This window comes from Sylvia atricapilla, chromosome 2 (assembly GCF_009819655.1).
Source record: "Sylvia atricapilla isolate bSylAtr1 chromosome 2, bSylAtr1.pri, whole genome shotgun sequence".
NCBI lineage: Eukaryota > Metazoa > Chordata > Aves > Passeriformes > Sylviidae > Sylvia > Sylvia atricapilla.
In genome coordinates, this window is record NC_089141.1 from 46,800,904 (window position 1) to 46,814,229 (window position 13,326).

General features: G+C 47.2%; 1 protein-coding gene across 1 annotated transcript; it reads left to right on the plus strand.

The window, feature by feature from the left end:
• Nucleotides 1-5,123: 5,123 nt before the first annotated feature.
• On the plus strand, nucleotides 5,124-12,794 carry ALOX5AP (arachidonate 5-lipoxygenase activating protein). The gene is made up of 5 exons (XM_066313142.1): nucleotides 5,124-5,246; nucleotides 8,730-8,829; nucleotides 9,808-9,878; nucleotides 11,201-11,282; nucleotides 11,918-12,794. The coding sequence occupies exons 1-5, from the start codon at nucleotides 5,177-5,179 to the stop codon at nucleotides 12,078-12,080; spliced, it is 486 nt and encodes a 161-aa protein (XP_066169239.1). The 5' UTR covers nucleotides 5,124-5,176; the 3' UTR covers nucleotides 12,081-12,794.
• The last annotated feature ends 532 nt before the right edge of the window (nucleotides 12,795-13,326 follow it).

The window sequence follows — 13,326 nt, forward strand, 5'->3', positions numbered from 1 at the left end:
TGACCAGTGGCATGATGTAGTTGGATGCCTGTAACTAGCAGTGTACTCCAGTGATCAGTATTGCACAACATTCCATTAATGATCTGGATGATGGGTCAGAGTTTACCCTCAGCAAGTTTGCAGACAGCACCAGACTCACAGGAGTGGCAGACAGAGCAGAGGGGGATGCTGCTACCCAAAAGGACCTTGACAGGTTGGAGAAATGGGCTGATGGGTACCTCATGAAGTTCAACAAGGAGAAGTGTGAAGTCCTGCAGCTGTAGACAGAAAAACGTCATGCACCAGGACATGCTGGGGGCACTCATCTAGAATTCAGCCTGGCAGAAAGGAATTTGGGTATCCTGGCAGACAGCAGATTGAACACAAGCCAGCAGTGGGCCTTTGTGGCCAAGAAGGTGAATGGTACCCTGGGTCACACTAGACAAAGCACTGCCAGTGAGTCAAGAGAGGTGATTCTGCTCCTCTGCTCAGCTCTGGTGAGGCCACGTCTGAAATACTGTGTTAATTTTCTTGGTAGCTGGCATGTGGCTCTGTTTTGAATTGGTGCTGGAAACACTGCTGATCATAAAGGGATGTTTTAGTCACTGCTGAGCAGGACTGATGCAAAGTCTAGGCCTTTTCTGCTTCTCACAACACCCCACCAGCGACTGGACTAGGGGTGCACAAGAGTTGAGAGGGGACAGAGTGGGGACAGCTGACCCCACCAGGTCCAAGGGTTACCCCATACTATATGGGGTAACCATATGGTATGGTGCTCAGTGTATAAAGCTGGGGGAAGAAGGAGAAAGGAGAGAACATTTGAAGTGATCGTGTTGTCTTCCACAGTAACCATTATGTGCCGTGGAGCCTGGAAATGGCTGAACACCTGCCAGCCTGTGGGAAGCAGTGAATGCATTTACTGTTTTTATTTACTTGCATGTGTGGATTTTCCTAACCCTTTTCTCAGTTTTATCCTTCTGATATTTGCTTGCATGTGTGGATTTTCCTAACCCTTTTCTCAGTTTTATCCTTCTGATTCTTTTCCCCATCTCACTGATAGGGAGTGAGCAAGTGGCTGTGTGGGGCCGGGTTCCGGCTGGATTGAACCGTGACAATGGGACACAGAGGGGGAGGAGGAGGCTGTGCCAGGGGACCTGGAGGGACTACAGCTTCTGTCTTCCAGCTCTGTTTTGAGCTGAATTTGTACCAATGGAATATGAAGACAGTAAGTGAAAGGAAGAAGCCTGTGAAACGTGGAGAAGGAGGGGATTTTGAGGCGGTGCTCTGTTGGCTCATTCTCTCGGCTGTGCAGAATGAAAGCAGCATTTTAAAAACTGCGGCACTGCCCTTTTCTTCATGCTGCACTTCACTATTTCCAGCTCTGTTCATGCGCTCTGCTGGGGTTTTGTCAGGGTTCAGCAAGGATGCGATGCTGAGACAGCTGATGTGACAGCAGGTAGTCACTACATTTGATGGGGCTGTGGGGCTTTAAATTTGCAAAATGCTAATATTAACCAGCCAGTCCAAGGGGCGTGTGTCCCCTTGCATTTATGACAAAGCATGACAGCTGGGTGTCACCTGGCATTCATATGTGGGAGCTTCACACGAGCAGCCTTTATTTTATCAAGAGACACACTTTCCCTGGAGTCCTTTCAGCTGAGCTCTGATCAGAGTGCACAAGAGGAGAGATGAACATCCCACGAGATATTTGTAGATCTGTGTTCCTAGTCCTTTCCTCTTCACCGTGAAAGCAATTCTACAAAGGGATTATTTTGACTGGCTGTTCAAGATTCCACAGGAGGAGATTAATGTGCAGGAAGCCTCGCAGTGCAACTGGAAAAGCTCGCTGGCTCTGCACATTTTCGTGAGCTTCATGGCTCACTGTGTCAAGGTTATCTTCCTCAGACAGGACGATGTGGATGTCAAACAGCCATGCAGCAAAAGGGCTGGGTTGTGACAGCAGCTGCTGAAATGCTGAATTGCCTGTGCCTGAAGGGGCCTGACCACAGCTGGGGGCTGCAGAAGGCGGAGGCACTGTTCTCCAAGGTGTGTATCCCTCCCCCCACACTTTTTTTTTTTTTTTTTTTTTTTTTTTTTTTTTTTTTGGTCTGCTCAGGAAAATCCCTTATTTCAAATGGAGAAGTGAGATATGATGGAGGTGTTTTGCACTGATATTTCTCCCAGGTAGATGGGGTTTTCCAGTGGGGCCAGCTTTGTCTTATCCAGACAGTGATCCTGTGTGTGTTTAGGTCTCAGGGAGAGGGAACCATTTAGCGTGTAGACATGGAAAAAAAACTGTTTGCAGAGTCATTTCAGCCCTCCCTTGCCAAGACAATTCCCCAAATTGCAAAAATATTGCTTGAATCTCCTTATACCCTGCAGGTATTCCAGTGCCAAGGGGTGTGAGTGTTGGGGAGGATATATTCCTCCCCACAAAGGAGGGCTATACAACAGTGTTGCCTTGCCATGGTAAAAGGACTTCTTCCATGTCTCACATACCATCTTGATTTCCTTGTTTCTTCTCAGGCAGAGTCCTCAGAGTGATGCTGCACTTAAAAAAACAACCAAACAACAAAAAAACCCAACAAAATAAAACTCAGCCGTTCGTTTTTTAAGGCAGCCATACCAAAGAGGTTCTTGCTGGCAAAGCTTTTTTCTCCCTGAACACCAAGAAATCATTTTAACAAGCCCTGTAGTTGATGTCATGTTTTTTTTAACTACAGGGAGGAGTGTGAAACCCTGCTTTCCTCCACGCATACATGTGGGATGGCTTTGGAGCAAACCTGGATAAGAGGAGGGAACAGGCAGGGTTTCTAGAAAAGCACTGGGGATGTCAAGTGCCAAAATGCCAAAGCAGGGCCAGAGGACGGGGAAATCAGAAGGGGCAAAGCAGAAGAGCAAAGTGGGGATGAATGTGTGGTGAGAGGCACTGAGCAGCAGCAAAGCAAAGAACTGGAAAACAAGGAGCAGGACAAGGAGAAAGTAAAGGCATCAGCAGCTCATTTCTCACGATGCAGCCAGCACACAGGGAGAGGGATGGGAAGTTGGGTCAGCCAGCTGGAAAGCCTGCTGGCATAAACTCCTGGTGTGTTGTGGGTTTTTTGTTGTTGTTGTTGTTTTTTGGCTTTTTTTTTTTTTTTTGCATTACGGCAACTTCACACCTCAGCAGCCTGATTCCTACCCTCTTTTATACAAGAGTTCTGCTGAACAGAAGTCACCTCTGGGAAGTCTTTGCTAGTAGGGAAGCGCATGTGTTTTCTTGGCAAGTTGGTGCAGGCTCATGTGCTTGTACTGCCACTTGTAAATCAAAAGCAAGCTGCAGGCTGCCTGGTGGGTTTGCACAGGCACAAAACAGGTAGCAGAAAGAGAAGGCTCAGTGCCTGCTGCAGGAGGATGACTGGGAATCTTCCTACCACAGATTCCCTGAGGACCTGCGCTGTCCCCTTCATCCTCTCCTGTCAGCAGCTTCCTCCTGCTTGTCCATGCCCATGCGCAGCTCCTCTCTGTACAGTCATTACCCTGATCTCTGCTTGGACAATATTCTTCTTTTGACTTAATTCAATAATGGCTTTTCGGTGATGGGTTTTTCTTCTCAGAAGATTAGTAGGTGCTTAGCATTAAATACCATCCCTAAATACCAGCTACAATCCTGTGCTCAATAGACCACAAAACATAAACATGGATGTTCAAGTAGGAAATACCATATTCTGGGGGAAAGGAGAACTTTAGCCTGAATAAAGGTATTCTCAAAGAGCTGTTGTGCATCTCTTTTTGTTCTTGAATTTGACGTTTTTTTACAAAGCAAATCTGGCAAAAGTTAAAAATCCGAAGAATAAAAAAAATCACAGCCTAAATCTAAATCTTGATATTCTTTATGGCCTTGCTTCTCACACAGTCGTATCTGTATGGACTGCAGAGAAGGCATCCCAGGAATACAGCCTTTTCCTATTCTGATAACTATGTCACAGCTCACAGTGTTAATCACATACCTCTCAGCCAGTTCATGTCTGTGTATTTGTTTATACGCAAAGTATATGATAATTTTCCATATGTAAGACTATGGATTATAAAAATTTGCATGATAGAGAGACTGGGTGAAAACACCATTGTAAGTAAATGTGTCCCCATTGAAAAAGATGGGTTTTTCAGGTTGGCTCCTGTTGGGAACTCCCACCTGGTTGTGTCCCACCCAGAGAGAGAGCTGATTTGCCTGTGACAGTAACTGGTGAGTGATCTCTCCCTGCCCTTATCTCAACCCCTTAGCTTTTTGTAGTATTTTCTCTTTCCTGTCCAGCTGAGGAGGGAAGAGATAGAGAGGCTTGGGTGGGCACCTGATGTTCAGGCAAGGTCAACCCACCACTCTGTCCAGCACTGCAGCCAGTGCTTCAGTGCCAGCTTCATCAAGGGGGTGGATCTGAGCTGTGAACATGCTGCAGCAATTGTGCTCAGCTATGTTGGGCTTCAAGCACTAAAACTGGGGCACAACTGTGAAGTCTGAGCCTGTGTATGCTTGTAGCTGTCACTGTCTTTGTAGGGTGAAGTTATTTGTAGGGTGAAGGATGCAGGATCCATGCCTGGTAACAAAAGATGTATTTCTGTGCTCACCAGCAATGCTCACAGCACTTGTGCACGGCCCATTCCAATATGCCAGGGCGTTCAGGAGCTCTGGCTTGTGACGTGCAGGCCTGAGGTCTCCTCACTGGTGACACTGATGGAGATGTGATCAGGAAGAGCATCTGCATGAGAGCAACACCGTTGCTGAGGCTTGTCAACATTATCTCTTCTCTCAGCTACTTGTGGAGTGGTCGGGTACTTGCTGACAATGCCTTGGTAGCCTGACTGGTTTCTTCCAGCCTTCTGTTGTTCCACACAGCTGGACAAATGCTCAGACATTCTTTAGATATCTGGGTTTTGCTTGTGTGTAGGAAGGGCAATAGGTATCTTTCCCCATTATGTATCCTCTTAGATCACAGACGTGTAATCTGTTTTTCCCCTGGGCTTCGTCTGTACGTGACGAGTGAGCGAGCCTGTGGTTATTGGTCTGACAGGCACAAGAGCAGAGGGTGCTGCCACTCTCCTGTGATGCCATAGGAAGTGTTTCATGATTCAAGATAAGACCTTCACTTCCTCGTTCTGTGCTCGTAGCACTGAGCTGCCACCGAGGCTGCACCGTCCCCCCAGACAGCCGACTCACAAAATGGACCAGGAGACCCTGGGAAGCATTGTCCTGCTTGTCATCGTCACCCTGATCAGTGTTGTCCAGAATGGTAAGACAAAAATGAACATTTATTTAAGGGATAGTAGGGAGCTAAGGAAAGTTCTAGATGAACATATGCTGAGCTGATATTTGGCTAGATAATCTTTGGTTATCTTTGGTTTAGAAACAGCCTTCTAAGAATGGAATTTTGTGTGACATTGTGGCAGTATCCTGACAGTCACATGATCTTACTCTGACATTCTAGAGTGAGTTCGTTATACATTTCAGCTAATGTGGGGACTAATATGCTGTCACAATATGCATTTTGATTTGATGACTAAGACCTCCTTTTCTCACCTCGGTCCCTACTATGGCCAGCCAGGGCTGCTCTCAGGCTGGAGCCCTGCTGCCATGGGCAGGGATGGAATCTCTGTGGGGCTGCAATGGGTCAGACCTTTGCATGGAGCTGGGTGACGGGGACAGAATTGGAGGAGTCTGTGGGGGCTATTTGTGGGCAGGCAGCTCTCCTGCTTTCCTGCATCTCCAAGTCCTGCAGTACAACTAATCTCAATTACCTGTGGTCCCAAGAACACTATACATTTCCTGTGATGGCGAAGTTTCCTTCTCTAGCTCTCAGTCAGACCTTGTATAGTCCCTTGTATAGTCTTCAGGATTTTTTAAATAGAACAAGTATTTTTCCTGCACAATTTTGATTTTAACTTCTTCATCCTCTCTTACAAATACTTACTCTAGCAGGAAGTTCTGCCCAGAATACAATGAAAGGATTGAGTTTTGCCTCAGCTGCACTAAGTTTGCCCAGGTTCAAAGAGATTCAGCAGGGAGATGGGGGCTGGTGAAAAATCCAGAAATCTTTAGTGAAGGCTTCTTATTACACGTGGAGATTCCCACTGAACACAAATTCCTAGGAAATGGGCTATTCTTGGGCTGCTGCAGAGAGAGGGAAGTGGTGGGAGCCTGGCTGCCAAGGAGAAAAAAAAAAAAGAAAAAAAAAAAGAAAAAAGAGTTGCAGACTGGTTTAGTTTCAACATAGGCACTAAATGCCACATCATTTAACCCAATACTAGTAAGTGCACAGTGTGTGACATCACCAGAATATGGCACATTAAGTACAGCAGAGCACATACCATAATTAAGAAAATGTGTCAAATATACATTTCTTGCTATGTAATCGTATGACTTTATATACAGGTTTTATTTCCTCTCACTTCAATCTATGTGCTTTTATCTGTTTGTGAGATTATTGACCCAACTGCTACAAAGGGGAAGTAGGATGCTTGGCAGAGTCTGCCGAGCACGTGAGGCAGAGAGCCCTAAACCATGATTTCAAGCTTTGCACCATCTGATTTCCTCTTCCCAAGTTTTCTGTCTAGAGAGACCAGACCTGATATGCAGTCTTGCAGTGAACGCAATTATGAAGGCAGTAGAAATGTTTGTCGAGGGGTATCAGGTGTACTGAACTCTTGCTCTCATTCAGCAAAGCACTTGAGCCTCTCCTTGACTGTCTCTAAGCGCATGATGTCAGTACCACGTAAATTTGTGATTAAAAGCTTCTCTGCATAGGGTGCAGGACTAGAAAACAGCTTGAATGCTATTATTCCTAAAGATGGCAGTGGGCTATGGTGCTGCCCCAGTCTGGTGTCCATTTACTGTCACCTTGTTCATGATGGAATCTCCACGTCCTACAGAATGACTCATGTGGCCGCATACCATTGAGTGACGCATGCAGCCTGAAGTTTTGTTTTTTTACCAGAGAGATGTTGCAATCCAGCAGCTTTCAAGGCAGTTCAGTGGTCATTGCTGAGAAGAGCAGTACAGAGGAAGCAAAGTGGACAGAAATAAGGGGCACGTTTGCAAGCACTGGCTATGTGGGATCATCAGTTCCCAGTTTCTGCTGGCATGGACTTGTGAAACAACCAGGGCTTACACTGAAATCCTGCACGTTACCTTGATCAGAGTGGGACTGCCACTGTTCAGGCTCTGGGCAGTCTGGGCAGCTTTGGAGCCTCAGGGTAGTATCTCCTGGAAGAGCTGAGGTGAATTAAACCTCTCCCAGCCTTGCTCTGCTCACTCTTCTCGTGATGGCTTGTGAAAGCACCCTCCTGCCTCCCGGCATCGTGGAGTCTCTCTGCAGCAGCAAGCTGATATTTGGGAAGTGGCAGCACCTGCAGCAGTGGAGAGGGAGATAAATAGCTTACTTGGCATTCTCAGAAGCTTTGGTATTTCCTAGAGATTTCCCATGCATGATAAAAGAAAGGGAGGAGGTTTGCTACCTCCAGTGAATCCATGTGGTCCCAGACCTGCAGGAAGTGGTTTCCCATTGCTGCAGCTCAGCCCTGGACAAAAAAGTGCTGTTCAACTCTGTTCTCTTTAGTTAGGTCCTCTTAGTCGCTGTGGGCAAGGTAACCTCTTGCCAAGGGCTGTACTGGTGTGCAGGTGGAGGTGTTGAGAACTCTGTGACATCGGATGGTGTCTGCTCTGGGCTCCCCAGGAACCAGCCAGTGCACTGTGCTGGTGGCAGTGGGGGGGTCTGCAGCCTGGCTTAGAGTAGGGGTGCTGGCTTAAAGCACTGTGGGTTTTTCTGCAGAAGGACTGTATATGCCCAGGGGATTCCACAATTCTGGGAACCGAAAACTCAGTAGTTTTTATTAAAGACAATGGAAGTACAAAAGAGGCAACTCTTCAGATTGCAGGGATGAAATCCTGCAGCTTATCTAGTTAAAATTTATTGTTATAATAATGTATTTCCTGATGGAATATCTTTTATGTGTATATATTAGGTTAATACTCCAAGCCATAGAGTGATCTGTATGCACTTGAGATAGGGTGCACAACAACAGAAAGCTTGCAGCTTGTAGCCTGCCAGAGCTCTCTCTGGTGTGTTTAGACATATGATTGATGGTCTCTGGTTTAGTGTCATCAGATAAAACATGTTTGTCAAGAACATGATACATTATCTTAAGGTGCTGCATTTTTGCAACAGCTCACACTCTGACACGACTCTGTTGCTTAGAAGGAGGATACACACAGATCAGCCATTAAGACCAGGCTTTCCTTAGGCCTTTCTGAGAAAAGAACCAGCCCTGCAGGATGTCCTTGGTTTGGCAAGTGGGTTTCACTAAAAGAGAATAGACTCCCTTGTCTCCCTACTCTGTTGGAGGGCAAGATTTGGGGTTGGCAGCTCTGACTGGGAAGCTCTTTTCCCACTGGGAGCTCAAAGGACAGAGTCAGGGCAGTGCTTCTGCAGCAGAGATGCAGAGACTGCCCAAAGTGCAATGTTGGGATGAAGCAGGGACTGGAGGTGAGAGCCTGCTCTCAGTCACACACAGATGTGTGGGGATACATGGAGGGTTTGGTTAAACCTGGCTGACAGAGCGAGCACACGGGACACATCCTTCACCCTCACGCACCTGTGTCTTCTCCTGCCGTCTGTCCAGCATGGATGCTCCTGGGAACAGAGCTGAGCCCACAAAGCCCAGTTTCTGCAATATCTTCAGATGACATCTCAGACTGAATACTCTGTGGTTTTTAACAGCTTTTTTTGCTAACAAAGTGGAGCATGAAAGCAGACACTGCAATGGGAAGGGCTTGCAGCGGCAGGGATCCTCCTCCTTCGACCGTGTCTACACTGCCAAGTAAGTAGACAAGAACCGAGAAGTTAGTGAGGGCAGAATGGGATTCATCATTGCTCTGCATTAAAATTAAATCCAAACCTTTTGGGGGGCCATGGGTGGATTCCAAATTCCCTCAGATGAAGGCTTTGTACATAATCCCTAGCTATGTTCAGATGAGGCTTTTGGATATATTTGCTGGCTGAATCCAGCACCCCTCTTGCCACCATGTACTGCATCTATATAGGTCTTGCAGCCATCACAAGTACTGTATCCTTTCATTTGGGACCCAGTTCACTCTTCCCTGCTGGAAGTGTGTCACAGGCACGGCCAGAGTCCCAAGGGCTCAAAATGAAAGAGCCAGCAGAGACATCAACCTGCTGAGGAGCAGGTAGGTAGCAGAGCTTGTACAAAATCCCTTGGTCTCTGGCATCTCCCTTGGCACACAGCTCTCCACTTCTCCACTCCTTTGCCACATACAATCACTTTCAACTTCTTCACTTCTCCCCCTCAGAAAGCATTCACAGCTAAAGGAGGCAGCTGGAAACCATTCCTGTTCCCCTGCAAAGACACATGTTAACTCTGTGAGACACTCTTACTTGTGATGCAATTCTGCATTTGTTGATTTTATCCAATACCTTTATTAATATGACTCAATTAAAAGGACTTTAGGCCAATAAAGCTCACAGCATCTCATGATCAAACAGGTTAGGGAGAAAGTGGCTTTCACAGGTGCCATACGGGCAGAGGATGGTTTGTTTTCCTCATCAGGCAGCACAAAGGCATCCATTATCTCAGTGAGGAAACAGGGAAGCAGATGTGGGTGAGGAGCCCTGCCCTTGGCAGGTCAGGGGCCTCCCACCACTCTGGGGTAAAAGTCTGCTCTCAAGGGCACTAGTGCAGCCAAAATTCACCTGCCACCATTCTCTGCTGGTGAAACATACTGATTTTTTTTTTCAGTTTGCTTGTGGTCTGATTTCTCTCCTATAAATTCGATTCTAGCCAGAACTGTGGACATGCATACCCTACGTTTCTCGCTGTGATGTGGTGTGCTGGCCTTCTCTGCAGCCAAGGTAACACTCTTTTGTTTGTTTGTTTTTTCCCCTTCAACCTGGGACCACATTCAGCGAAGGATGGTGAATTCAGAAGTTACGCTTTCAGGGACCTACTGCAGCAGGGGAACCTCTCTTACCCTCCTGTCCTGGAGTCAAGCATGCTGCTTGAGTATCAGCACACTCATGGCTTGGCTTATGTCAACAGGTGTGTTGCCAGACTTGTTCCAAGGTAGACCAGGCCTGGGACATTTTCCCATACTGGAATTATGGATGAGTTGCCTTTGTTTTGGGTGAAGGGTTTAGTACTTGGTTGCTGGATTATTGCCACATTATTCAGTTTTGAGACAGGAAATGGGCTCAACTTATTAAGTAGCTAGAGCTGCCAGCTCTGCCATGTGCTGAGGGCAACCCAGGACTATTGACCTACATTTCTAATTGTGATCCCCTTCAATGCAATGTGAGTTTATCTAACATTAAGGTGAGTGCAAAGTTGGGGTACATATCTATTCTTTCTGGGGAAAAAGGAGTTTCCTGACCAGGAGGGGAAGCAGTTTTGCCTGCAGTTGTGGGAAAACCTAGAATTATGGGGGAAAGCCGCTTTCTATATGCTCTGAAGTTACTACTGGACCACAGTGTAACCTCCACCTCCAGTGAAGTATATCTACCAATGGCCTTCTGTTTCTGGTGGGGACAGTGCCTGAGTTGGCACACTCATTCCTGAGCCTGGCACAATCCACACTGGATTTCACAAAATCATGGAATTGTTTGGTTGAAAAGGATCTCACAGACCATCTCATTCCAGCTCCCTTGCCAGGCACAGGAACACCTTCCACCAGACCAGATTTCTTGAATCCCCATCCAGCCTGACCTTGAACACTTCCAAAGATGGGGCATCCACAGCTTCTCTGTACAACCTGTGCCAGTGCCTCATCACTCTCACCATGAAGAGATTCTTCCTTAAATATAATCTAAACCTGCTGTCTTTCAGCTTAAAGCCCTTTTCCCCTTGTCCTATGAGTTCATATCCTTGTAAAAAGTCCTTCTCCAGCTTTCTTGTAGGCTCTCCTCTTTAGGTACTGGAAGGATGGTGGTGAGTGTGTGCTCTGCAGTGGGCATAGTTTGGGACAGGATTACACCCACAAAGTCTTCAGAAAAGCTGGAGTGAGGGCAAGGCAAGTGCTGTTTCCCTTGCAGAGGTCTCCATCCCAGTTCCAGTGCTTGTCCCATAACCCAAGACTGCAGATTCCCATTTCCATTCCAGTCCAGGCAGCGGATGGGGACAGTGCATACAGAGAGACCTGGGCTGGTGTTTTTAATGCCTTGTTTTTTCCTTTACTCAGCTCCTGCTGCCTTTGCTGGCCTGATGTACTTGTTTGTGAGGCAGAAGTACTTTGTGGGCTACCTCGGGGAGAGGACTCAGAGGTAAGGACTTGCAGAGCCTCTGTACAAAATCCAGAATGTGTCCGCAGCACAGCTGGATGCTGCCACTTCCACAAGCTCAGCTGCTGGCTTGTGGTGCTGCCTGCAAGAGCTGCTGGCTTTGGGTAGTGCAGGAAAGCCCCTCTCTTTTGGATGAATGTGGGTAGCCGTGGGAGATGTCAGATGTGCAGCAGCACTGGGGTCAGGGGCCTACAGCTCCTGCTCAGAGGACTCTCTACAAACACAGGTTTGCATGTTTATGCCACTATTTGCACAAGATTATTCTTTTCTATTAATACTTATATTTTATTTCTATAAATAAAGCAAATTACACGCATGTGAAACAGAGTTGTCCCACAGCCTATAATGGATGAGAACACCTTCAAGTTGCTCTGGACAGGCACTTTTGTAAGCAGCAGCCTATGCTGAGCACAGAAGGCCAAATTCAGACCCAAATGAATCCTGAAAATTACGTTTCAGTCCTCTCAACTACCCAGCAAGACAACAAAGAAATTTGCCCCCTTTCTCAGCCCCTGATATCTTTCAGTTGGTCTCAACAGCTGAGTCCAAAGTCTGAGGGTTCTCATGTGAGATGATGCATGTTAACAAATTGCTTTCTCCCATTTCTGTCTCCTCAGCACTCCTGGTTACTTGTTTGGAAAGCGCATCATTTTGTTCCTGTTCCTCATGTCTGTGGCTGGAATTCTCAACTACTATCTCATCTTCTTTTTCGGGAGTGACTTTGAAATACACATTAAGACGATAACCAGCGCGATCTCTCCACTGCTGCTCATACCCTAACTCCCCACAGCACTGAGGGGGTCAGCACGCTTCATAGATCAATGCCCAGAAGCTGCTATAATTCAACTGTTTAAGAAATGAACCCATCACCCAGTGAGATTTCTGTAAATCTCACGCTTGACAAGCTCCGTAGTTTGATTTAGCCCTGCTTTTTTCTTCAGGAAAAAGATTTATCATGAGTACTTGGCACGTCCAAGGAATGGTAACAACTTCCAGTTAATTCTTCAGAATTTTTTTCCTTAAAGTGCATCTTGCAAGCTAATTGCATGACTGGAAGGGGCATTGCATGCTTGCTTCATAACTGTGTTGCATTTAGCTTTTGTCCCAAAACGCAGGATCCTTCCAGTGTCGTTCCTGACTGGTGGGTCCCCTAGTCACACTCAGATGCAAGAACAGCCTTTCACCAGCATTCCACACACCCCTGCCTGCACAAAGGCATGGACCAGCCTCTTCACCTACCCTTTCCCTGCGACTTGTTGATGGCCAAGCTCTTGCTGTTGCAGGAGGGTGGCAAACAGGCCCCTCTCTGGTCTTACTCGATAAATATTCATGTGCCAAACACTCACCGCGCTGATCTCATTTACACTCCAGCCTCTTTGTTCTCCCAGAGCTGGGAAAAGGAGCGGTGTGTAAATGAGGAGCTGGTGTATCGCCGGTGAGGTTGGGTTTGTTTTGATTTGCTTTGTTGAATAAAACAGTCTAAAAGCGATGAAATGTGTCTGCTGCCATCCTCTTCGCCCGGTGCGTGATCCCAGCGCTCCGTGGCTCAGCAGCGTGGCTGAGAGCGGAGCGAGGGCAGGAGCGCCGGGCTCTTTGTGCCGGCTGCTGATCTCCCTGGGCACGGCAGGACCGAGCTTGACAACTCCCCTCTGTGAGAGCCTTCGGTGTTCTGCTTCCAGCTCTGACAGTGCCCCGCAAGCCCACGGTGGGGAGAGCTTTGATTAGTGGTGCAGACCGAGGCAGGCAAACAGGTCGGTGCAATCTTTTTAAGTATTCCTACCCTACGAGTGCTTAAGCTCTTAAGCCTGTCTGATTGCTGCATGCAGGATGGATAAAGCTGTATTTTATGACTCCTTCGGGAGGGAATGAGACTCCTTGCCAGGTGAGAAGAGGGTTTGCAGAGCTATTCAAAAAAGCAGGTGCAGAAAACCATCTGCCTTTGTACCCCACTAAGGCTGGAGGGTTTTGGTGCTGTCTCACGGGTCAAAGGTGCTTGTGCACGCTGCTCTGCTCTGCAGCTGGCAAT

Bases quoted from the DNA above. Each gene is read 5' to 3' on its own strand.
- ALOX5AP (XM_066313142.1), top strand. From the start codon at position 5,177: ATGGACCAGGAGACCCTGGGAAGCATTGTCCTGCTTGTCATCGTCACC. The intron at 8,830-9,807 runs GTAAGTAGACAA...ATTCGATTCTAG, and splicing joins GACCGTGTCTACACTGCCAA to CCAGAACTGTGGACATGCAT. The intron at 9,879-11,200 runs GTAACACTCTTT...TCCTTTACTCAG, and splicing joins TGGCCTTCTCTGCAGCCAAG to CTCCTGCTGCCTTTGCTGGC.